At 41.6% G+C, this 25,768-nt stretch overlaps 3 protein-coding genes across 3 annotated transcripts; 1 reads left to right on the top strand and 2 right to left on the bottom strand.

Annotated features, from left to right (window-relative positions):
- The first annotated feature begins 199 nt into the window (after positions 1-199).
- On the top strand, positions 200-8,646 carry vcp (valosin containing protein). The gene is made up of 17 exons (XM_029439585.1): positions 200-354; positions 1,935-2,046; positions 2,196-2,368; positions 2,475-2,617; positions 2,714-2,844; positions 2,933-3,064; positions 3,439-3,541; positions 3,929-4,062; positions 4,423-4,558; positions 5,414-5,526; positions 5,984-6,148; positions 6,240-6,362; positions 6,473-6,685; positions 6,817-7,125; positions 7,452-7,607; positions 7,721-7,875; positions 8,110-8,646. The coding sequence occupies exons 1-17, from the start codon at positions 338-340 to the stop codon at positions 8,213-8,215; spliced, it is 2,421 nt and encodes an 806-aa protein (XP_029295445.1). The 5' UTR covers positions 200-337; the 3' UTR covers positions 8,216-8,646.
- Positions 8,647-8,692: 46 nt separating this feature from the next.
- Positions 8,693-11,795, bottom strand: akr1a1a (aldo-keto reductase family 1, member A1a (aldehyde reductase)). The gene is made up of 8 exons (XM_029439584.1): positions 11,715-11,795; positions 11,506-11,625; positions 11,080-11,231; positions 10,769-10,964; positions 10,621-10,670; positions 9,856-10,005; positions 9,593-9,752; positions 8,693-9,245 (listed from the first exon to the last, which is right to left on the bottom strand). The coding sequence occupies exons 1-8, from the start codon at positions 11,793-11,795 to the stop codon at positions 9,180-9,182; spliced, it is 975 nt and encodes a 324-aa protein (XP_029295444.1). The 3' UTR covers positions 8,693-9,179.
- Positions 11,796-13,249: 1,454 nt separating this feature from the next.
- dnajb5 (DnaJ heat shock protein family (Hsp40) member B5) lies at positions 13,250-23,145 on the bottom strand. Its single transcript, XM_029440215.1, has 5 exons — positions 22,927-23,145; positions 22,270-22,480; positions 20,936-21,198; positions 19,788-20,443; positions 13,250-15,333 (listed from the first exon to the last, which is right to left on the bottom strand). The coding sequence occupies exons 3-5, from the start codon at positions 21,144-21,146 to the stop codon at positions 15,100-15,102; spliced, it is 1,101 nt and encodes a 366-aa protein (XP_029296075.1). The 5' UTR covers positions 21,147-21,198; positions 22,270-22,480; positions 22,927-23,145; the 3' UTR covers positions 13,250-15,099.
- Between the last annotated feature and the right edge of the window lie 2,623 nt (positions 23,146-25,768).

Below are 25,768 nucleotides of genomic sequence, written 5' to 3'. Positions count from 1 at the left end.
ATGGCAGAAGTTCGGTGACGGGCTTCAATGACCAATAAGAGATAAGTTGGTGAAAATAGGAACACCCCACTCATTTGTAACTGGACAAATCTCCTCAATATTCTCGATGACGCCGGGCACCAGACTCTTTCATTGGTTACCGAATCTGATGAACAGCCCCCAGCCAATCAGAATGCCGGATGCTTTCAGCTCATGGTATAATTGTAAAGAAGACCACGGAAACTGCTGCTCTTTCGTGTGAAATCACAGAGAACGTTAAGTAACGAGAACCGGTTAAGCCTCTTAAACATTTAGCTAGAATATCTTTATTTATTAATAGTAATCCAGGTGGACGACCATGGCCTCGGGAGGGGAGTAAGTAGAATAATTTATGTCCTATTAAAATGTGGTTTTCTGAACAATGGCCATCAGTAAATGCCTTTTTAAATGGCTAACGTCAGCTCAGAATACGTTAGTTTATTTAAGTTAGCTCGATTGCTAATACATTACCGGGTCTCCTAGCAGGAGAGCTAATGGGGTCAGTTCCTACAGCCTCCGCACTTTTGTCCGTTGGTTGAATAACCTAATGTTGCGAATTTACTGACAGTTGGGCATTATCCCGACAAATTGTTGACAGTTGTCATCCACACGGTTGCCGTGTGCAAGTTAGCCGTATTAAATTAGCCAGCTGTGTGACAGCGACTTGACAAAGCGCAGTCATCGGTGTCGTGTTTGCATGCTAACGTTAGCTTAGCAACAGTGTCAAGGCCAAAGCCGTCACACCGAAAAGTTGGCCTATCCGCCGTCTAATGGCCTGTCGTCAGAATTGGTTTAAATATGTACATTGAACAAATAACATTATGCATCTGATAAGCAAATATGCGCAGACTTTGGTAATAAACTAACGGTTACATTAAATGTTAACGCTAGTCATCCAGGTGGCTTCTTGGCGAGCTCTCTAACGTTACACAGTGCACCAAAGCTAGCATGCTATCAGGCTATTCATTCTAAATGATCGACAATTTACTTGTGTTCTATTTCGCTCTTAGCTCAATGGTCGTGAAATAACACATCTCCTCATCTATGTAGCTCATGCTTGCGTTTACAGTTAATGTATCTAAAGCCACGTTATTATTTTAACGTTGGTCTTTTTTGTTGAGAAACCTAGCTAGCATACAAAGTTTTTTTGTAATTCTTTTGCTGTGTCATCTGGGCTCGATTGCTCGCCAGTCAGTTAGCTTCAAGGCTAGCATTAGCATGCTAACAACATGAAAGAGAAACTTCAAAACAGGTCCTATACGTTTCTGGAAAGCTGTGAACATTTGAACCTTAATGTCAACTACTGGTTGTTTTTTGACGATATATTTTAATGTACGCATGATTGTACATATTACCCGTAGGAAGCGTTAAGTCATGGTGTGTTGTGTAAACGTCCTGTTTACTCTTATTGTTACAGCAATAACGTTACATAATTATTTATTCATAGTTACTGTTATTAATAATGTAGTGACGTATACACACATTATAATAATTATAGGTTAATAGAATCGACTTTTTACCCTTATCATTTATATTACAAGTTAATGTGTAATTATTTTTTCTTAGACGTGCTAAAATAAGAAAGTACAGAGATGATGCAGTAAAAATACACCCACAAATACAAATCACAAACTATCAATAGTAAAAGTACTCATTCCTGAGTATTAAGTATACCTGATCTCTCCTCAGACACCATTTAATATGATACCAGTAATATCCTTTTAGAGCTCTGTGGGTAAGGACTTCACCATATTGACCCTCTGAACACAAAGTTATTTTGCTGTGGCATACTGAGGCGTTGATGATTTCCTGTTTACTTATTTTTGTATTATACAATTGCTTATTAACTTGGGATACAGGACCTATGGAGACCTTGAAGGTATTTTGTTTGACCTACAACTTGTTTCTCTTGATAGATCCAAAAATGATGATCTAGCCACTGCGATTCTGAAACAGAAGAGCAGACCCAACAGACTGATTGTTGATGAATCCATCAATGAAGACAACAGTGTGGTCTCCCTGTCTCAGGTACATTCAGAAGGCTTAATGCATGGCTAATGTATCTGTAAATTCTAAACTCTGTGATATGTTACAATATACCAGTTAAGTTACTGTCTTTCGTTTTAATATTTCAAATGTAATAACAGATGCACAAAATAACTTTTATGTCTCTTAAGACCAAGATGGATGAGCTGCAGCTCTTCCGTGGAGACACAGTGCTGATGAAGGGTAAGAAGAGGCGGGAGACTGTGTGCATTGTGCTGTCTGATGACACCTGTTCTGATGAAAAGGTTCGCATGAACAGGGTGGTCCGCAACAATCTGAGGGTCAGACTGGGTGATGTCATCAGGTGAGGAAAAGCATACATAATACAAATAAAATACATGTCATAATCTTGACAGCCCTTTAAAAAAAAAAGAAGAATTAAGTGATGTTAAGTCTAATGTCTCTTTCAGCATTCAGCCATGTCCTGATGTGAAGTATGGAAAGAGGATCCATGTTCTCCCAATAGATGACACAGTAGAAGGAATTACTGGCAACCTGTTTGAGGTCTACCTGAAGCCATACTTTCTGGAGGCTTACAGGCCAATCCGCAAAGGTGAGTACACATTTTCACTGTCAGAACAAACTTTTTATTTTACCAGGAGTTTTTAAAAAATGTTTAATTAACCTTGTTTTCTTTAACCTTGTGAAGGGGATATTTTCCTGGTCAGAGGAGGCATGCGTGCTGTGGAGTTCAAGGTGGTAGAGACTGACCCATCTCCCTACTGCATTGTTGCCCCTGATACAGTCATCCACTGTGAGGGAGAGCCTATAAGGAGAGAGGTGGGTAGCGGGTACACTCGCAGTGCATGGGTTAACATTTACAAAAAATAAATCGCGCAGCAATTTGAACATGTGTTTGAACATGCAGGATGAGGAAGAGTCCCTGAACGAGGTGGGCTATGATGACATTGGAGGAGTGAGGAAGCAGTTAGCTCAGATCAAAGAGATGGTGGAGCTGCCTCTTAGACACCCTGCACTGTTCAAGGCCATTGGAGTCAAGGTAAGGCATCCTTTTAATCTGCATTGAGGAAAGACCAAACCTAGCTGGCCTTGTAGAATTTAAACTGAGTCTTTCTAACTAAAGATAAAAAAAGGTACATTTCTATGAAATAACATCCATCCTCAATTTCAATAGACACTGGTTGTACTACAATCATACTTGTACAGGAATGATCAGTGGCAAATATTGACCAACTGACATTGACTCCCTCTAGTCTTCTACACCCATACTGCTGTTGCGCTATGTTTGGTATTGTCTGATGTTTAGATTGTCTGATGTAAATTTAAACGCACCATACAATAATATGTCTATTGTTTGCCACTTTTTGGTTTTGTTTGACTTCCTTTCTGTTTTGTTTTTTTGTCCCTTTTCAGCCTCCACGTGGAATTCTGCTTTATGGACCCCCTGGAACCGGAAAGACCTTGATTGCCAGAGCTGTGGCCAATGAAACTGGAGCTTTCTTCTTCCTGATTAATGGTGTGAACACCTATCTAGATTTCCTTGTCGTGGCTATTTTAAGATAAAACTGGGTTTCTGTACTTGCTGTTATATAGGATTTAAAAAACGATTGGTTAGAATATCTGTGTATATATTTTAAGCAACAAAATAAAAATTCTACATCAAATCAGGATTTTTGCACTCAGCTCTTCAGAATAATCAGAAATTACCTTAGCTTTATAAAGGAAGTCTTTTTATCAGCTAGCAGTGCAACTGAACTTTGAACTTCTGTTCTTCTCCTAGAATAAGATTCCGTTAAATTATCTATTACTGATGGGACAAGGCTTATCTTGTGATTATTATTTGAATATAGTATATGTTGTGAAGTTTCCTCTAAAATCTAAATGTTTGGCTTTCCGTTGTTAGGTCCTGAGATCATGAGTAAGCTGGCAGGAGAGAGCGAGAGTAACCTGAGAAAGGCCTTCGAGGAAGCAGAGAAGAATGCTCCTGCCATCATCTTTATTGATGAGCTTGACGCAATCGCTCCTAAGAGAGAGAAGGTGAGCGGGAAGAGACGAATACTAAATGGATAGCTGATAAACCAACAGTGTCTGTTAATTATTTATGAGTGTTTTGTAAATAAATATGGCCAGTCCTTTTTGACAGAAACTTATTTTATTTATGTATCATTTCTTTTCATATTTTGCTATTTCAAAGTAATCATCCACACACTAATAACAAATATAGCTGCTGTGGGCTTTAGCAAATGATTAAGATGAGTGATATCAAAGTGCTCAAATTTAGTCAAGACAATACTTTATAAAAAAACTACTTTAAAAAAAATTATATACATTTAAGAAATAATAATAAATGAATGTGAATTGTAAAGCAACACTGTATGTTGTGTTTCTTTCTTGTAGACTCATGGAGAGGTGGAGAGGCGCATTGTTTCCCAGCTGCTGACTCTTATGGATGGCCTGAAACAGAGAGCTCATGTCATCGTCATGGCTGCCACCAACAGACCCAACAGCATTGACCCAGCGCTCAGGAGATTTGGTAAATTGTCTCATTTTTAAGGATGTGTTCAGTTATTGCAGTTAAAGTAGAAGAAGCATTAAATGCATAAAGTAGTGAAATATAAAGTAATTCTTATAACCGAGGTATTTCTGTTTTGGCATAATCCCTATTGGTTATGTATCTTATCACCAGTTTCCTGCTAAGTCCTTTTAAAATATTGACTAACACTATCCATAGGTCATTATGTTTTTATTATTTGTTTTGCCCGCATCGCACAGCGCTCACGTGGCCAACAGGCCTCTACATCAGTAAAGCAATGTGAAGATGTTTTAATAGCTTTACACTCACATATAGCCTGTTTGCCTAGATTTAGTCTAGAGGCCTACAGTGTTTAGACTTGTATTCATAGAGACTGTGATATCATTGTAGCAGGAAAACCTCCAGCCAATATAATGATTAATTATTATTTTTAACCACGGGCATCACTTAACTAGAGTTGAGCTCCTAAGAAATGTCAGTACAATAGACCCAAAGTTAGTGTGTCTTTATATAACCTGAAGCTGCTCTGTGTGCATGGCTCACCTAAAGCATGTTGTCATATCCTTGATTAAAACTGCTGGCAGCTGTTTATTTTGTGGGCTCTGCAGTTCAACAGTGGGTCAGTTTCACAGAACGTTGTGTGCTTTCAGTTTTATGGCGTGTGTGTGTGATGGGTAGTTTCTGACTGCCCTGACAAAGGGTTGGAATTGGATCTTGTCTATTAATCATATATTGATGCTTTGTAAAATATAGATGGTTACTTTTACAACTCGTATGCACGCTCTGAAATGTTACTTCTGCTGCCACTAGAGCATTTGGAACTTATAAGTGTGTTTCACCCTCCACCACCTCCAGGGCGTTTTGATAGGGAAGTGGACATTGGCATTCCTGATGCCACTGGCAGATTGGAGATACTCCAGATTCACACCAAGAACATGAAACTGGCTGACGATGTCGACTTGGAACAGGTCTGTACACATAATTATTTTCCCACAGTCAGGTGACACCACACCGCTTTCCTTAAGAGTTAGTCATGTGGTTATTGCCTCTTAAGTTCCAATTACATCCAAACATGAAATTACATTTAATTCTATTTTTACTTGCATGTAATTACATCACATAATGATTTATTTAATGTGAGTGTTAAATTATCACATTAGTTACTGCGAGTTTACATTCCTTAATTTCTTATCAAAAGGACTGGATCACTCTTGGCCAGAGTGCATCATCCAGTGTAGTTTTCTGAATTCCACATTTGCCATTCTACATGAGATAAACATTCAATGTTTCATAAATCAGTAAATAAATACACAAATATAAAGCATTGCATTGCAGTACTACTTGTGTGTTCTACTTATTAAAGGTGTATTGTGTAGGATACTAGACAGTGAAGTAAGTTTGTGCTCTCTGTATCTTTTTGCATAGGTGGCCAATGAGACCCATGGACATGTTGGTGCAGATCTGGCTGCACTCTGCTCTGAGGCTGCCCTGCAGGCCATCAGGAAGAAGATGGACCTGATCGACCTTGAGGATGAGACCATTGATGCTGAGGTCATGAACTCACTTGCTGTCACTATGGATGACTTCAAGGTAAGAGCTGTGACATAGGCTTTACATTGAGAGTAAAATGTTTTTATTGGCCTTCTGAGCCCTCACTAACGTGCTTAACGCTGTCCTGCAGTGGGCCCTGAGCCAGAGCAACCCATCTGCACTGAGGGAGACAGTTGTTGAGGTTCCCAACATCACCTGGGAGGACATCGGAGGTCTGGATGATGTCAAGAGGGAGCTGCAGGAGTTGGTGCAGGTATAAACCGCTTTCAAAAGTTTCAATTTTTATATTTATGATGAATCACAAACTTTAACATTTTAGAATATTGTCTCTTACTGTTTTTTTCTTGCTCTCCCTAAATTCAGTATCCAGTGGAGCACCCAGACAAGTTCCTCAAGTTTGGCATGACCCCATCCAAGGGTGTGCTGTTTTATGGTCCCCCTGGTTGTGGTAAGACTCTGCTGGCCAAAGCCATCGCCAATGAGTGCCAGGCAAATTTCATCTCCATCAAAGGACCTGAACTGCTCACCATGTGGTTTGGAGAGTCTGAGGCCAACGTCAGAGAGATCTTTGACAAGGTAAGGATGTTGTTGGGGTACATTTTGAATGTTTTTTTTAATGCGCAGCAACATCCACATGCTTTACTTTAACTCTACAGAATTTCTACATTGTTTTGTAATACCACTGTGTGCCCGTGTGATGTTTCCAGGCTCGTCAAGCAGCACCATGCGTTCTCTTCTTTGATGAGCTGGACTCCATAGCCAAGGCCCGTGGAGGCAACGTGGGAGATGGTGGTGGCGCAGCCGACCGCGTCATCAACCAGATCCTGACTGAGATGGACGGAATGTCCAGCAAGAAGAACGTCTTCATCATTGGAGCCACAAACAGACCAGACATCATCGACCCTGCCATCCTGAGACCCGGCCGTCTGGATCAGCTCATCTACATCCCCCTGCCCGATGAGAAGAGCAGGATGAGCATCCTGAAGGCCAACCTCCGCAAGAGCCCCATCAGCAAGGTGACAGTGCTGCTACTCATAGTTGCAATTGTAACTTTGTGTGCAGGCATTTTTATTTTTACGGTTTCTTTGTGTCATATACAGTCTTTAGAAGTCAGATTTTATTTCTGTCCTACAATTCTGCTTTTTAGATGAACTGTTCTTATGGTACTGTACTCCCCAGTAAGTTCAAAAATATCGTATTGTTTCATGAAACTTGAAGTTCCCCTGTAGGAGGATAACTCGAAGAGAGAAATTATTCAGATTTAAAAAAAACTTAAATAAATGGGAAGAAAATCTAAATGTGTATATGTTTCTAAACGTTTTATTTTATAATTTGTTTCTAGGATGTGGATTTGGACTTCTTGGCAAAGATGACCAATGGCTTCTCTGGAGCAGATCTTACAGAGATCTGTCAGCGGGCGTGTAAGCTGGCCATCAGAGAGTGCATCGAGAATGAGATCCGCAGAGAGAGGGAGAGGCAGACCAACCCGTCAGCAATGGTCAGTGCTTGTTCTGTCACTTTTCACATCTGTTCACTACTGCTCTGCTGCTGCTGCTTCAGATGTTTTGCATCTTAACACCTCTATTTTCTTATTTAATATTTCTTTAATAGGAGGTGGAAGAGGAGGATCCTGTGCCAGAGATCAGGAAGGACCACTTTGAGGAGGCAATGCGATTCGCCCGTCGCTCCGTCAGTGACAATGACATTCGCAAATATGAGATGTTTGCTCAGACACTGCAGCAGAGCCGTGGCTTCGGCAGCTTCAGGTACATTTTCTAACCTTTTTGTATTGGCATGATTGTGTAGACGCATTAGAAATGATTGGCATATTTGTAAAATGTTTATCATGTTAGTCATGGCATTTTCCTAGAATCACTGACTAGAGAAGATGGTTATTACTTTACACTTGAAGTACTAACATCTCCAGAAACTCTAGTGATCATACATCCTAGAATAATCTGCCTATAAAAAAAATGTTAAAGGACTTCTTTCTCTTCCAGGTTTCCCTCCAGTGCTGCAGGGGGCAGTGGTCCAAGCCATGGCTCAGGAGGAACTGGCAGTGGCCCAGTGTTCAATGAAGACAACGACGATGACCTTTATGGATAAATGTACACTGCCCCACAGTGGTCAGTATCGGGATCACACCTGTACAAATTCTCACCAGATTCCACATTTTTAGGACTTTGTGCTTCTTTCATGTGTTCCTTTTTTTTGTATGACTTCCCTTGGAGAAAGCATGTAGCCGCTTGGTTTGCCCTGGCTTTGATGTGGGTGGGGGTAAGGGGATGTTGGAACTGGAAGGTGAGTGACTGACTGATGCAGATTTTTTGGGGGGGGGGGGGTTGGGGGGGGGGTTATTGAGTGGCCTCATTCTCAGTATATCACAACCAACATGAATGGCTTTAGTGATGGGATTCTATGCTAGACTATAAGAAAGAAAAGAAAAAACATATTGCTTATGACTTCCCTTTTTTTTTTTTAATAAACAGTAGCATATAATGTATTACAAATTTGTCAAGGTTATGTTGTTGAAAATAAATAAAATCTCACAAAATGGAAGTGTTATCAGTGTCTGTCAAACTTTATTGATACAGAGTTCGTGTACAGTCTTTACAAAAGGCATTTGATGTTTTACATGAGAAACATGGAGAAGATAAATTGACTTTCACAATAGTTATTCACTTAAATAGATTTAAAAATAATGAATTGTTCAGTTCAGTGCAACATGATTGAAAGATGAAGTGCTCAGAGCGCTGCTGCAGTAATTCAGTGATTGTCTCTTAAAGTCCACTCTGAAACATGATGACGGTGATCAAAGCTGTCAGTGGGCAGAGAGGCAGTTGTCACTGACCACATAGTGTCACTGGCAGAGGAAGTTTTATAAAAGTGACTAGAAACGCATGTTTTAAGCACTGCCACAAATCTAGTCTCTCATTAAATTAATGATATTCATCCAAAAGGGAAAAATTAAAAAAATTTGATCACATTCGATTTCAGTTTAGATATTTGGTTTCTTCAGTCAGTGACAAACTTCTTAAGAAATGCAATATTGCATTTCTTGTGTTTAAACTCAGTAAGGATAATTGAAGGGGAAATGAGGATGTTCTGCATCTCTCCAAACTCTCTTGCCATCTCTCTGTAAAAACAAGATGGCAATGAGTTAGTACCAGCTCTCATAGCTATACATGAGTGTTTGTGTTCACAACATGGGGAAACCACAGGAGTCCGGACTATGGCCCAGATTCCTATAGTCCAGCATTGCAAGAAAGAATATCCCCTACTACGCATATCAGATTCATAGAGATCTAAAACGGGCTGATGTGTCAGCCATGTCGTGTCATCTGTGAGTCTAAGCTTTAAGTTAATTTTGGACTGAGACTGCTGTTGGAAGTATAAACATTAAGTCATAGATTTATCTGGGATCTGCTTGGGGGAAAACGTCCTGTTACAATCTTGTGAGGTGTCATAAGATCAGTGACTCACCTCAACTGTCGGGACAATAAAGCGCTCGTTGCAGTTGAAGGATTCAATCTGCTTCATGTCGTCTTCTGACAGGGAAAAGTCAAACACCTGCAAGTTCTGCTGGATCCTGGAGGGTGTCACACTTTTAGGGATGCACACAACACCTCTCTGAACATGCCACCTGCCAGAAGGACGCCACAGATTTAAGCCAAAGGGGTCGGGGCTTGATCTGATGGTACATATGAGCTTACACGTCATTTTGATGTTGAGGCTTTGTGTCGTACCTGAGTATAACCTGGGCAGATGTTTTCTGGTATCTCTGCGCGATAGCTCCCAGTCGAGGATCCTGTAGCAGACTTGGTTCATCAGGAGAGGCCCAGGGTCTGTCCCCGCTGCCCAGAGGACTGTAGGCTGTCACACAAACTGCCACTGACCTGAGGCAGAGGGATATGCACTGTTACTGACACGGTGGTGGAGGAAGTATTCAGAGTCCAAGTGAAAATACTGTTACAAGTAGAAGTCCTGCATGGAAAATGTTGTCCAAGTATAATCGGGAAAATATAAGTATTAAAAGTAAAATAAATCTTATACTATTATTTATTATATCAATAGATTGGAACGAAAAAGATTACTTATTTCATGAAATAATAAAAAGAAGCAACAAAACATGAAATGTATTTACATGAAAAATGGCTAAAAGGTTATAATAGTTTCCAATTAATTGAGTAATTGTTTCAGCTGTACGTGAATATAATGTTGGCTAGTATTATTTATAATGTAAGCGTCATGCTTTCTGTGTAAAAAATCTAGATTTGTAAAGTTAACTAAAGCTGTCAGATAAATGTAGTGAAGTAAAAAGTACAATGTGTCCCTGTAGTGGAGTGGAAGTAGAAAAGAAAAGACTCAGGTACAGTACAAGTACCTCAAATGTGTAGTAAGTACAGTACTTTTGTAAATATTACATTTCACCACTTCACAATGGGAACAATGTTTAATGGACCTGAAAGAAAGTACTTCTTGATAAAGTGTTAATCTGCAGTTATACTGACCGACAGTGAGACAGGAGATCTGCTTGAGACAAATAAGGATGGCATTCCACCTGTGGCACAATCGAACAGTTTTAATTTCAAAGTTTCTACTGTTAACAAAAACATATCAAATGTATTCTTCTTGGCCTGTGTGAAAACCACATTGTACCTGATTCACCACAGGTGCGTGTCTGGCCATGCTGATGATGTCATCCGTCTGCCTGGCGTTGAAGTTGGACAGTCCTATAGCTTTGACCAGACCTTTGTCCACTAGGCTCTCCATGGCAGCCCACGTCTCTCTGTAGTGTGTGTCAGAGTAACACACACTTCCATCTTCCCGTCGAGGCATCAGCTCCTTCCCCCGCCTAAAACATACACACACACACACACACACAGGCTAACGTCCTATGTGTCATTTCACATTGATACTCACGACGATAACCATGTGGAAACTAAATCAGTTAATGTGTAGCTGCTCACTGAAATGCCATGGGCCAGTGTATAAGGTACAGGTCCAAATAGGAGAGACCCAGGTGGGCCAGACTACTCCTGCACGCTTCCTCAACATCCGCCTGGTCATGTTTGGTGTTCCACAGTTTGGATGTTATGAACACCTCGTCACGACGCAGAGCCTGGAGGGATAAATAAGACTTGGATTATACTGTAAATCGTGTGAGAGTTTGTAAACAAATGTCTTCCAACACTAACTTTACTCCCGTTTCCAAATCAAAAATGTGCAATATTTTAGAAACAGAATATCTACACGGATGTTGGGCTTTTAAAGAATAAAAAATAAATAAATACAACTGCAGGATATGGTTGAAAGCACCAGAGCAAGTAAGTGGAACTTGAAACTGCTGTTTCCAAGGTCAAACGTTTGATTCAAGCTGAACCAGAGTTTCTCACCTTGCCGGAGCCGACCCTGATAGACAGAGCCTCTCCCACTTCTTGTTCATTGCTGTACGCAGCAGCACAGTCAATGTGTCTGTACCCACAGTCTAAAGCTGCCAGCACTGCCTGCTTCACCTGAGAACACATGGACAAAGACATTTTTTATCATTTAACAATTTCCAGAAATGTGGTTGAAAGCCTGTGTAAGGGTTTTATCGTGCTACCTGTCCTGGAGCGCTCTTCCACGTGCCAAGTCCGATCACGGGCATCCTCTGCCCTGAGGAGAGAGTCACGAAGGAGCTCATGTTTCAACCCTGAGGACCTGACGGAGGAAAGACAGAGACAGAGAAATGATGTGAAGTGTTCACATGTTGACTCCTCTGGGACCGGACCCAGTCAGCATGACTAAGTTCTAATACTTTGTTACTGATTATCACTCACATCAGAATTCATTAACTCCTGCCCTACAGCCAGGGGTTGTGTGTGTACGTACACTTTAACCTTTCACAAAGCCATCATACATGCAGACGAAAACTCAGCCCACAAAGCAGCAAAAGAAAATAAACATTTGGTGACCTGCTTTTTTGTTATTTGTCTTTCCACTCTTTGTGTTTCAGTGGAAATATAAACCCTCTGCGAACCCAGCCTTATCGCCAGAAATAGCTGATTCAGGTATATGGCATTAGTCACAGTGTGGTGTTACTGCAGCACATCTCAGAGCCTTTCCATGGTTCACTAATTGTCTGCTATATCCTTACCATGTGATACACACACACACACACACACACACACACACACACACACACACACACACACACACACACTACACTATTCATCAACCGCTGCATTTGTTCTACATGATCAGAGTCTCTTGACACAGATCACCTGCCCTGACCCGGCAGCAGAACAGAGCGTGTAATTCACTAATGCTCTAACACAGTACGGTGAGTAAACATAAAGTGAATTACATTTTAGTTTTCAAATCCAGACTTTAGTTCCTACCTTGGATCGCTCTTGTAGACGGATGAGGGTAGCAGATTCGTCTGGATTTTAACAGGCTGAGGTCGAAGTCTGCATCTGTTTGTTTATATGTAACTCAACCTGATGGAAAATGTCCAAACTCCACTGACCAAAATAACAAAAAGTTAAACATATATTGCCAATGTTTGATCTGACAGTATTCTTACCTCCTTTTGTTTGTTTCCAAGACCCAATAGCAGATCAGTTAGTTTGGTCACATGCACATCATTTCATTTCTAAAGTGTTATCAATCTTATTTAGGATATAATGTTGAGAAACCTGCTAATTCATCCCTGAATGATCGTAGCGTATCCAGATTCGGATCATCTCCTTTCTCAGCTACTCATTTCTGTACCAACAGAGAATGAGCAGTGGTGAAAGAAGTACTCAGATGCTTTATTAAAGTAATCGTGCCAATACAACAATGTAAGAATACTACATTTCAGCCACAAAATGACTCCTGTGACTGATATATATTATTATATGTAGCATTATTAGATGTAATACTGATGCATCCACGTGTAAGCAGCATTTTACTGGTAGCTGGTCGAGGTGGAGCTTGTTTAAAACATTTTTTATACAGTTCAGTTGTTTAGAGTGAAGATCTCTCCTACGTGGAATATAAGTATGCTGAACTATTTTCTAAAGCTGTATAGTATGTAAACATACTCAGTAATGTATAAAGTCATACACAGGTAGCTGATCATTCTTAAACGAGAAACTCAAATGATACACACCGTTAAGTTCACACATTTGGTTTATTTGTTGCCATTTTGAAAAGATCATAAATATTGTCAAATGCACATAAGCAGTGACAGTCTTTCAGCAGCAGCACTTGTGCTTTCTGTTTGTCGCCACAGCCCAGTGTCCCCGGAGGCTCTGAGAGGCAGGACGCTCACACACTCGGACGAGTCATTCAAGTCTCTGCCATCGTCTCAGAGTTTCGTCACTATCTTTTATGAAATAAAAGTGCATTTATCAACATGTTGCATTCAAACATTTCCCCATTGACGTCAATATATGACCTACTACTGCTGCCTGCATAAACCATACTCACACATACATCTTATCATTGCTGTAAACTACAGTAAGAAGAGCTGAAGAGAGCTTTCAGAGCCCCCTGCAGCTGAGACAGAGAACGGCTGCTGCCATGTTACAAAACCTGTTTCCTAAACAGGGTTTTCTACTTGAAAAAACAGATTTGATGTACACATGTTACAGAGGACGGAAGCAGTTATCAAATCACAAACTGAAACCAATTGGTCTATTTTGGCACTGCTCACAGTAGCACCGAGACATGGCCTTCAAAATAGCACAGGAGAAAGCAGAATATACACAACAATGCTTTGTTTCCCAGAGAAATCTCGACTATTTACTATGGACTTCAGATTCATTCCTCTGGGAAATCCAACCTGTACTTGTATGGCACTTTACAGGGATGCACTGGCAAATTTCAGCAATTTTGTATCAAATCTCTCCTAAAAATGTCTTTGCTCACATACAGCATAATATGGTGATTGACATTACGTTGCTTACTTACTGTGTTCACAAGATCACCAGCTCCCAATGGCGATGTCTAACACAGCATAGGGCATCGTCTGTTGTGCACTTAACATGGCTGATTGTGTTTATTACAGTGCGACCTGCGTGTGTGTGTGTGTGTTCTCAAATGCGGTATGACACCAGGCTAAGGCACCTAAATGTCCCTCAGATAGCGAGCCAGGCTATGCAGTTCAGAAGGGAAAGCACCCATATCATGTGCAGATTGTATTATCCAAGCTTACACTGCTGTTATTGTACATGATTGTCATTCCCACATTTTCCAATGCAGCTGAGAAAAGCTAATATTATTCGGAGTAACGCAGGACTATAAGTGCGCTGTGACGTTACACGCATCAGAATACAACTGAGTGACAGGTCTTACTAAATAGCCTATAGACTTCTAGCACTATGCTTTATCAGACTGAAAGCATGAGAAAAGAAGGTGGCAGGTGTGTGGGGGTGGGGAGGGGGGTTATGTTAAAACCCTGGTTTGCACTGAACACACTGAAGCTGCTGGTACACTCAAGGTAAAAATAAATCCTGGAAAAAAAGTTTCTTTTAAAAAAAAGGTCTCACGCTTCATCCTATCACAAAAAGACGAGGATCAGAGAGTTGGATAGCATATAAAACCCACTGATAAATCCGTAAAAAACAGAGTTAAGAAAAGACCATTAAAAGCCACGATTGGGCCGAGCCCATCCTCAGCACCGCTCTGTTGCTCGGGTGTGTGTGTGTGTGTGTGTGTGTGTGTGTGTGTGTGTGTGTGTGTGTGTGTGCGCACTTTGGCCAAAAAATAAAACAAACACAAATAATTACATCCTGATTCTGCCACTCGTCTTGGCACTCTTCCTTCATCTTCCCACTGTGAAGTCCATACAAACAACAGCGTCTGTTCGATGCTGCGTGCGTTAACTCAGGACTTTGGGACAGGAAACAGGAAGGGAAACTACAATGAGGGTCAGAATTGGAGTATTAAGGGTGGGCTTTCTGAGTTTGTGCCATTCAGTCTGGAGTGTGTGGTGGTGGAGGGGTTGAAGGTGACTATTCCTATGACTGGGGGAGATGTTGTCTGATAATCTCTCTGGACTGAGGCGGAATCCTGTCGGGAAAACGGACAGAAAACTCCACGATAAGGTCACCGCGCTGTGACGGGTTCTTGGGGAAAGGCAGGCCTTCCCCTCTGAGTCGCTTCACCGTCCCTGGCTTGATGATGTCGTGACACGGGAGCGAGATGATGCGGTTTTCCAGCGTGGGAATGCTAACTGTGCAGCCACACAACGCCTGGAGGAGAAGAGAGAAGAGGATATGGAAAGGGTTAATATCTTTAGTAGGAATGAAATGCCAAAGCCATGAATATCTTGATGACTTCATGTTTCCATGAACTCAAAACTTTAGCTTATCTCCTCTCAGTATGTCGTCCAGACAAGTCAAACTTCCAAGTATTTTCTTTGTGTGCTCATCGTGTGTGTGAGAGAGAGAAAGTTGACCTTACTGACAAATCATTTTAGTATCGACTGCAGCACTGTGGGGTCTACAGAACAGCGTTTGGAAAACATGATTTGGCAGTGGGGAAGTTTTCCAGTCTTTGTGTCTGTGTGTGTGTAGGTGGAAGAGGTGTGTGTATGTGTGTGTGAGAATGTGTGTGTAAGTGTGTGTCAGTGTTGAAGGGGCTGCACATTGCACAGGGCACTAATTTTAGCAACAGTCTCATAGCAGGGACTAATGAAGTGAGGCAGGAATCAGCTGAGCTCGTAAATAGTTGGAGGGCTTGTCAGGGGGAGAGAAGACACACACACCCACCCACACACACACACACACACCCACCCACACACACACACACACACACACACCCACACACCCACCCACACACACACACACACTCACACACACACACACACCCTCACTTCCTTATCACAATGCCCGATGAGCGCTAAACTAAACATGGAGACCTGTAGTTATCACGGCTTCACAGGCTTTCCAGTGAGCATCCCTTGCCAGATTTGCGCGATATAAAATAAACTATTAAAATCCACAACTCTGTGAATGAACATTTCTTATATAATGCATTTCTAAGCAAACTGCTACAAAACGATTTACTACACAAAATAAGGTCAGTGAATAAATATCATAAGTATCAAGAAATTTGAGAAACATAGAACGATAACTTGGAGACTAAAATTACACAGGAGGTAAAAGAAGACATAAAAAGGGACATAGAAAGAAACTATTTTAAAGAATGATAATCTTGGTCTTCAAAGGCTTCAGCACACTGACTGGCTGATGACCTTTGTTAACCATAACAGTTTAGTATGTTAACATGCCAACATTTGCCAATCAGCAGTGATAGATTTGAAAATGTATTTAGTTTTACACGTTGGTCATAAACCAAAGTATTGGACAAACAGATGAAAAGTCAAGGCGATCAGAAAAATTATTACAAGTGTAACACATTTCTCGGCAATGCATCCACAAAATTGTTGGGACATTTCACTGAAATTGCCAAATGTGAAACTCATGGTGGCACTAGAGGAAAGGTTAAGGATCACTAAAGTCATTGTATTGTCTGGGAACTATGAATCCCTTTCTGGTGAGGGTAATGACATGTGTAGGAGAAGAGTTAGGGAGCAAATGATGAGATAAAATATTTGTGTGGTACCAGGGACTGATTAAAAAAGACATCAAAAGAGGCTGATTAAAATCTGAATACTCTATTAAGGAAGGAATTCATTCTTAACAATGTCTTAGATAAATCCATTAAGCTATATTCTACTCAGGACAACTTTCCTGATGGAAAAAAGTTAAGAATAGTCTAAGTATCCTTATAAGTTCTTTCCAAAACGTACCAATTCTTAACGCCAATCATCCCGAGGCAACGAGCCCCTCGTGATATAATAGTGATCTTGCCTGCATTAGCACCTGCTTAACACCCAGTCTATGTCATTATGTGGCCAATTTTGTATCAAGACTGCTGGAGAATTGTTTTTTGTCTCGTCTCGTGTGCTGACAGTTGAAGTTCAGTGAAGCGGAGCAGCTGCTTCAGAGGACAGACAGAGATTTCCAGCCATGACATCAGTCTCCTTTTACCCGCTACATACATGATTAGTGATTTAGCCTGTGACTGTGATGGAGACTAGTGCTCATCCTCTTGCTAAGAACAGTTCCATTCACTAACACAAGTCTTACACACAGAGACAGGTTGCCATGACGCTCGGCACACACTGCCAGCGGATCTGAGGGCCCACTGATTGCATAAGCCTGAGCTCAGACAACACAGCTCTGGAGACACAAACGCACACAGATACAATTTGATTTGGCTATATTTGTGAGAATGGCCTGTAGATTCATTCCCTATGGCCATATCCTAATGTTAACCATCACTGTTACACGCACGCTTAACAATTAGGATCAGTTTTCAGATCGAGTTAAAAGTTTTCTCACAAAGCTGCAACTATTAGTCGATTAATCAATAAAAAAGTCAATCGATTAATTGTTTTTCATGCAAAAATGGGGGAAAATGCTGTTTTCAGACTCTAAAATATGGAGATTTACTGCTTTTCTCTACTTTATCAAAACAAGACATTTTTACAGACATCACCTTGAACTGCGATAGACATATTTCACTATTATCTGACATTTCAAAGACCAAATGATTAATCGATAATTAAAAATAATCGTTAGTTGCAGCCCTAACTACAAAACTGTGGGCTGTATATTCAGTCTACTGTTTTATTTCATTTAACTGATGGAGTGAATCACGTAATAAATGTTAAAATATGCACATGCTTCGTATTCCCACTGATTCAACATCTTCCATCATAGTGGATAAACAGTACACTTGCCATTTTAATTGATATCAGAAGTGGCGCTGCAAACTGTCCACTTTGCCTTTAGAACCCAACAGCTACAGTTAGCGCCTACGTGTGTTTTTGGCTGCTGAGCTCAGTGGTGACAGGAGCTAGAAATGCAGTGCCACAGACGACACCAACGCACTGCAGAGGCACCGTTAATGCCAGAAAGAGCCAGACTAAAGATCCAGATGTAGGTCAGTTTCAAGGAAATCAATGTGTCAAATTCCTGCAAACCTCTCTAACTGCTTCTGACTGCTGTCAAGGTGAAGACATCCCAGGGCTGCCTCTAGCAAGCAGTCTCCCAGGAGTTTACAGCGTGGTCAAACGAGCTTGGCGTCACTAAATTAAACTGCTCATCGGGACATGCTTCAGGCAGTAAACAAAACTGAGCATGGTGAATCATACAGCAGTCCAAATACCACCGTTGTTGTCCTTTAGAATGAGCACGGATTGGAAACAATCATCTTTTAGGCTCGGTAGATTATCTACTGGTGCGTTGCATGTTTGCAACATTTTATGTGGCAGGTTGTCTTGTGTGCAGCATGTAGCTGCTGCTCTGTTTTCACTGCATCACATCTTCAGGGAAGCACAGCAGAGTGGAGCAGTGGAATATGAGCTCTTATTTGCTTTGGATACTGAATCATCTGACCCACTTCCCTAATATTCCCCAGATACCCCCTCCACCCCGATCCACAGCTCCCCTTCTCTCCCCATCCCGTCTTTAGCTGCATCAGACTTAAGTCTCTTATCTGGCTGCCGTAAGAGCGGAAGAGGACTTAGCTGAGGGAGTTCTGCACTGCAAACTTAATCATTGTGCAGGTTTGATCAAGTACCATCTCCTGCTTAGTGCAACTTAATAAACTCCAATGTGCTCTCATTACCTAGCTGTCTTCATAGATGTGCAGACACCCTTGTTTACCGGTGAATTACTTCTGTGGAGTCGGTGCGGATTTCATAGGAAAACTGTTCAAAATTGGCTCGAGTGGAGCACAAACAACTCCCCTGACATCTCCAACTCTTTGAGAACACCTGCCATTAAGCAGACCATGTGGAGTGCAGGCCAGTGAGAGGCAGCGCTATTAGAAACATTAAAGCTTGTGTAATTCACAGACGTAGCAGAGCCGTGCTGGACCCGTTGCCCTCATAGGAGCGGCTAATTAAATGTCCTGCCAGTCACAGTAATAGCAGCCTGGATTGTCACCACTTTCACACTACAATCAATCTCTAACAACCGAGTGTGTTTGAAAATACGCTAGAAGATGCAAGAGAGTGTGCGCTTGCATGCATGTTTATTCCTGTGTGTAGCTTTCTGTGTGTTTGCTTGCATGTGTGTTTATGGATATTTATTCATACAGCAGTGCAGAACAAGTGAGGACCATGACTCTGTGCCGGTCACACAAGGACATCACATTCTGCTGCTTCTCTCACACTGCAGCGACAGAGACTCTGCTGCTCACTGATCCTGCCCTCCAGCAACACACACACACACACACACACACACACACACACACACACACACACACACACACACACACACACACACATGCACACTCACTCTTCAATTTGTTATATATATGACCACCTAGCCAGGACATAATAATACTCTTAAATTACAGTCACACCTCTACACCTCATCCATCCCTTGCCCAGGTTGAGTGACAAGAATGATACAAAGAAAAGGAGTGGGAAAAAAGTGTGCCATATTTGGATGTTCATCCAAGCCTTTGCAGCTTCATGAATGCATTACATTTCTGTCTGGTTTGCTCCACTGGGAGTCAAACTCCCAACCTCAGCAGCATTATCAACTCATCTATATGCAGAACCGTGACAAAGAGAGAGGACTAAAGATAGAAGGCAGAAGAGAGAGATGAAAAGCGGCAGACGCACCTCTTTTAGACTGATCTTGCATTTAAAAATGATATTGGAACCGTCTCTCTTGAAGTGGACATGTCCTTTGTCTTTAAGCACAAAGGCTATGTCGGCAGGAATGTTCTCAGGGGTCTCGTCCCCCTCCTTCGGGAAGGTGATCTTGGTGCCCTCCTTCCAGCCCTTCTTGATGATAATGTTGAGGATCTTGTCCTCTGTCCTCATGCTTCGACCATCCGGGTTCAGCCTGCGGCGGGTGATCTTCATGCGCTTGGTGCAGCCGTGGAAGATCTCTTCCAGCGAGACCTTCAGCTCGTGGACCACCGGAGGGTCCTGGTGCTTTCGCCCTGTCCCCAGGCGCTCCGAGTGCACCCCCCTCCTCCTGCGGCCTTCCCCTGGGAAGCCGTTGTTCACTCCCCCCGGAAAGCCGAACTGTCTCCCGATATGAGCGAAGGGGTCATCCTCATCCACGTCTATCTCCTGATCTGCATCGTGGTCGTTGTGGAAGGAGAAACCGTTGGAGCGGCTGTGGCTGCGGTTGGAGCCAAAAAACATGTCAAAGGGGTTGGAGCCGCCAAAGAAGGAGGCAAAGGTGGCGTGGGGGTCTCCGTGGAAGGTGTAGTGGTACGTCGAGCTGCCAGGAGCACCTGAGGAGCTGTTACCACCTGTCCTCAAACCTGAGAGAGAAAACACAGAGAGAAACGTGAGGCCTCATATGCACATGCACGCTCAAAACACCCACCATGCTGAAAAACACACATCAATATGAAGTCAGATACCAGACACAGGACAATGTTCAGAAAAGACTTTTGTGTGGGTAACAGCACAGAGAAGAGCGCAGCCCACGTAGGCGGGAAAAATCCCACAGCATCACTGATCTTCCAATAGCACTAGTGGTGGTGGAGGAACTCATAAAATACCAGGTCACTCCATCGAACACACACAAATACACACACACTTTTTCAGCAGAGACACACATGCACAGAACCCCCACAAATGCAAACTACAGCAGCCGCAGCTATTCATAACTCAACCACGTAATGATCTTAAGCCATCTGTCTGTCACCCAACACACACACACTAGCAGCTGAGGTAGACTATGAGGTATTAGAGCTAGTAAGAGTTGTTGACATTAAAGACAGACATGAACCCCAACCCCCCCTCCTCACCTTCCTCTCCTAGCTGATCATAGACAACCCTCTTCTTGGGGTCGCTGAGTACCTCGTAGGCCTCTGCGATCTCCTTAAACTTCTCCTCTGCATTGGCATCCTTGTTCTTGTCAGGGTGGAAGCGCAGGGCCATGCGCCGGTAGGCCTTCTTGATCTCCTCCTCGTTGGAGACCTTAGGGATGCCCAGGGTCTTGTAGTAGTCCTTCCCCATAGCTGCACACTGTCGGGATTGGGACCCCCCTCGTCAGGCCGTGGGTCAGTTACTGGTGAGATACAAGGCTACTGTTAGAGTCTCCTAATACTTCTCTCAGGCAAACAGGCTAGGTCTATAATGTTGTAACAGAGGTGCAGAGTGCACACGAGAGCTCTTCTTCAGGGCTTTACTGTGAAATATAATTGGTGAAAGTTGGAATTGTGAACACAGAGTTCTGATCTGCAACTAACCATCATCTTCATTTCCAATTATCTGTTGATTAGTCGAGAATTGTGAAAAATGTCAATCAGTGTTTCCCAAAGCCCAAGATGACATTTGCAAATGTCTTATTCAGTTTTCTGCCACAGAGAAGTAAAGAAACCAGAAAATATGCTGGAATTAAGGAAGTTGTTTAACAATAATTTAACAGTTGACAACTATTTGATTATCCTTTGCAGCTCCAGTGCTGGTTTTACTATCTGTTGCTATGGGGATGTGGTTGGTGAGAGTGAAGTGCAGAGGAATCCCCTTCATCTGCTTTATCAAGAGGCTTCTCCATATCACCTCAGCCCAGCAGGTAGGCTATTTACAATACATGGAAGGAGAATATATTTCAAATGTCCTCACTTTGAAATGTGATTTTCTGCAATAACTACAAATAACTCGGCTGCTGGCTGATCCTACTGAAGATCTGCCCCCAGATCTGCTGCCAGCTGGAGACACAACGTGTCAGACAGCAGAAACCTCTTCACTGAGACACTGCGGTGTGTTTCTGAACAGGACACAATGATCCTCTGTTTGTCTAAAAGTCGACAAAAAAGCCTCGTTTACATGTAACGATATGACATTATGATATTCTGCTTATAATAATCTCGTTTAGACAAAGAGATGCCGTTTCGCTTTACAATATAGAACCCAACATCTTAAAACTCCGACAATGTACATCAATAATTCATACCGTAATTTACACAAACTATTTGGTTTTAGCAATTGTTATACCCGAGATTATTTCCCATAATAACCCATACAATAAAGACGAAGTATTAGTGGTAGAAAGACAGGTTCAACACGAGACCGGGACAACGCGAATTAAAAGGAAGATAATTAAAATAAAGGAACAATGAAATAATGAAAATCCTACCAGAAAGCTCAGCGATATATGAAGAATATCACACCAACATGGTCTTCCCTCTCTTTCTTTCCCCTCAGCTCTTGTTATCTGCTTGCCGCCCCGGCACTGCGAGGTCCTTATAAATTGACGTCAGGACGCCGGGAGGATCACAGTCTCTGAAATAACCGGTGACCAAACACTGGGGTGCATCTGACGTTTCCAGCCTGGACTGAAACCACTACTAACATGATTTAGAGAGAAAACAAAGGTCAACAAAAGTTCTGCTATTTTTATACTATTTATAATGCTACTTCACACTCATTTACATCAACACTGTGATTATTGTACTGTAAATGCTGTCTAATCTTGTACTATGTTTTGACTGTGAAGCACTTTGGGCTGCAATTCTTGTATGAAAGGTGCTATACAAATAAAGCACATTATATTATTATTATTATTATTATTATTATTATTATTATTATTATTATTATTATTATTATTATTATTATTATTATTATTATTATTATATTATCTTGTGGTTCAGTCATAGCTATTAATTATTTTTTAAATCATAGTCAATTAACTTATTAAAAGAGGTTTAACAAAATAATAATCCCCCCTTTATGATCATGCCAGTGCAGGCAGCTGTCGCTTAAATATGCATTTAAAAAAGATTTGTGTCCTTACCGAGCCAGCTGCCTTGTGTCCAACGGTCCCGTCTGTATCTAAAAAACCGTTTGCAGTCTGGAGAGCAGACCCAGCCTTCTAACCAGCCAGCAGGGCTCTTTGTTCAAAGTCTGCTCACAAACACGCTCAGCATTCACACTGAGAGTTACATTCAAGGTGAAGTTTGATTTAAGAATTTGAATTATATACAGAGCAGTGGCATTGCTTGAATTTTGTCATTGATTTACCAGTCTGAGTAGTCATGTCAGAGGCTGTGGTTTACTGTGCAGGGGAACAGAGTCATATTTGGAGAGAGAGAGAGAGAGAGAGAGAGAGAGAGAGACAGAGAGAGACAGAGAGAGAGAGAGAGAGAGAGAGAGAGAGAGAGAGAGAGAGAGAGAGAGAGAGAGAGAGAGAGAGAGAGACAGAGAGAGAGAGAGAGAGAGAGAGACAGAGAGACAGAGAGACAGAGAGAGAGAGAGTCCTGATAACCACAGAAAAACAATCACCTGATAATAAAAAATAAAAAAAGTGATCGTGTAGTCGTGCCTGGGTTGAGTTGGTATAAACACTGCTGAGTCATGTGATGACTCCATACACACACGCATTTGGATCTTCGATCTTTGTAAAGATTGAAGGTGTATTCACATCCTACTTTCCCCAACACCAAACCCTAAAATTCACAGCAACTTTAACCCCTTCATTATCTCTAAACTTTCACAGTGCCCTGGTTTAATGTCCTGACCTTAGACCTCACCCAACTGACTATTCAACAGTAACCCCAAGATCAAACCCAGGCATGCTGTGAGATATTCTAGCACTCAAAGTCTACTTGAAACTTCCCTTAACTCTAAACTCTAAACTGATCCCCTACAATAACACTGCCTACCTTCAACTTTAAGTTTAAACAACTCCCCCCAAATAACCCAACTAACCCCGAACCTTAACCCTTACCTGGATTATGCTTGGGGGGCCGCGGGCAAAAAATAGCTGTTGGCCCCCCTGTGGTCCTCCTCTGTGTAATATGTTTATTAAACACAAATCAGTTTAGGATTATTCAACACATTACACACAAAACTAAAATAAAGAAAGTCTTAACAAATGAGCCTCCTCTTTAACCTTAAGCCTCTTATCATGTCCGCTGATATGACCCTTTATTAGTGCTTATTCCCAAACAAATATTCAACTAAAAATAATAGAAACTAGTTGTAAGGCTCGAGCTACAGGGTTCAAGGCGTTCTGGGCCAGTTGCCCACTTTGACTGGTTGGTAATCCAGCCTTGCCCTGCTCCTAATTTGAATGTAATACTTCACCTCAACCAAACTATACTTTCAACAGTAATCACAACCTCTTCATCATTCTCACAGTCCAGATACAATAACTTGTTATTTGTCCTTCACTGTAAGGAGATTTCTTGCAACTAAACGCAAAGTTTATCCTGAAGGCCAAACATTACTCCCAGACTCCACCAACAAGCAGCGTTCTAAAAATCATACATATTACACCACCCGAGGACGTCTGAGTCATTATTGATGACTTTTACCGTTAAGTAGGAACCCAGTGGGGCGAAGTGCTTCTGCTTTGCTGGGTCAACGTGCGAGAGCGATAACAAACGAAAGAAAGAGACTCGACTCATTTAAACCTGAGTCATCACTCCACACCGGACTGGCGAGGAGGTGCGAGAGAAGTGGGTGTCTCAATTGGAGGAGCCTGACACACACAAACACACACAAACACACACACACACACACACACACACACACACACACACACAATATTATGCATGTACTCACACACACTAAACATTCAAAACAATGCAAGCACATAGAGAGAGACATTCCTATGTGTCCAGCTGAGTGTGTGTTCTGGCTTCAGGGAGGGACTTCAGGACAGTGCAGCTGTCCCAGAAGAACAACTGGTCAGCAGTGGAGTGTTGTTCATGCTGGGCCCTCTGTTCAGCATGTGACAGAAAGCATGTTGAAATCAACTGCAATGCACTGATGGAAATCTGCAGGGGACTGTGCCAAGTGTACACATAGGCAGTGATGGAGGAAGTGTTCAGATCCCTGATCTAAATTAAAATACTGATACCACACTGTAGAAATACAGTAAATATAGGAAAACAAATTGCATTGGAAATGTTACTTAAGTAAAGGTATGCAAGTATAATCAGGAAAATGTACTTAAAAGTAGAAAAATATCCCATCAATTACTAATATATATTAAATGATTGTTACTCATGCATTAATGTAAAAGCAACATCTTACTGTTGTAGTTTTATTATTATTATTTTGACTATTTGTATAAAACTGCAAATAATGATTATATTCATTGTGGGTTAATCGGTTGATTCTTTTGGTTTGTAATAATTCTGAAAAAGTGAGAAATGGCGTCAGAATGACCCAGAACACCTTCAGTGTTTATTCTTTCCAAACAATTGTCCAAATCTCAAAATGATTAAAAACAAATTTAAAATAATCAAAAAGGAAAAGCCTCAAATCCTCACATTTGTGAAGATTGATGATTATCAAATTAGTTTTATAAGCTCTTAATATGTTTTGTTTGCAAAGAAACAACAAAAAAACAACTTATTACTGTCGGCAGGTCTTGCATAACATGTCAGATTTCAATTGTCTGCACTCGGCACAGTGTGTTTGTGTCTGCAGCCTAATTGCCAATGATGACCGAGGGGAGCAGATCCACCACGTGCTGCTCTGATTGCTGAGTGCACAGTCTAGGAACAACCATTCCTGACCTGATGCTGGGTTTCCATGGTGACACAGGAATTTGCCAGACAGTGATGTGTTTGCCAGGAATACTCTGTCTCAGCAAAGGGTCCCATATATGTGTGTGTGTCAGACAG

Source organism: Cottoperca gobio, chromosome 9 (genome assembly GCF_900634415.1).
Source record: "Cottoperca gobio chromosome 9, fCotGob3.1, whole genome shotgun sequence".
NCBI lineage: Eukaryota > Metazoa > Chordata > Actinopteri > Perciformes > Bovichtidae > Cottoperca > Cottoperca gobio.
The sequence above is the reverse complement of the archived record's forward strand: the minus strand, read 5'-3'. Positions and strand labels throughout refer to the sequence as shown.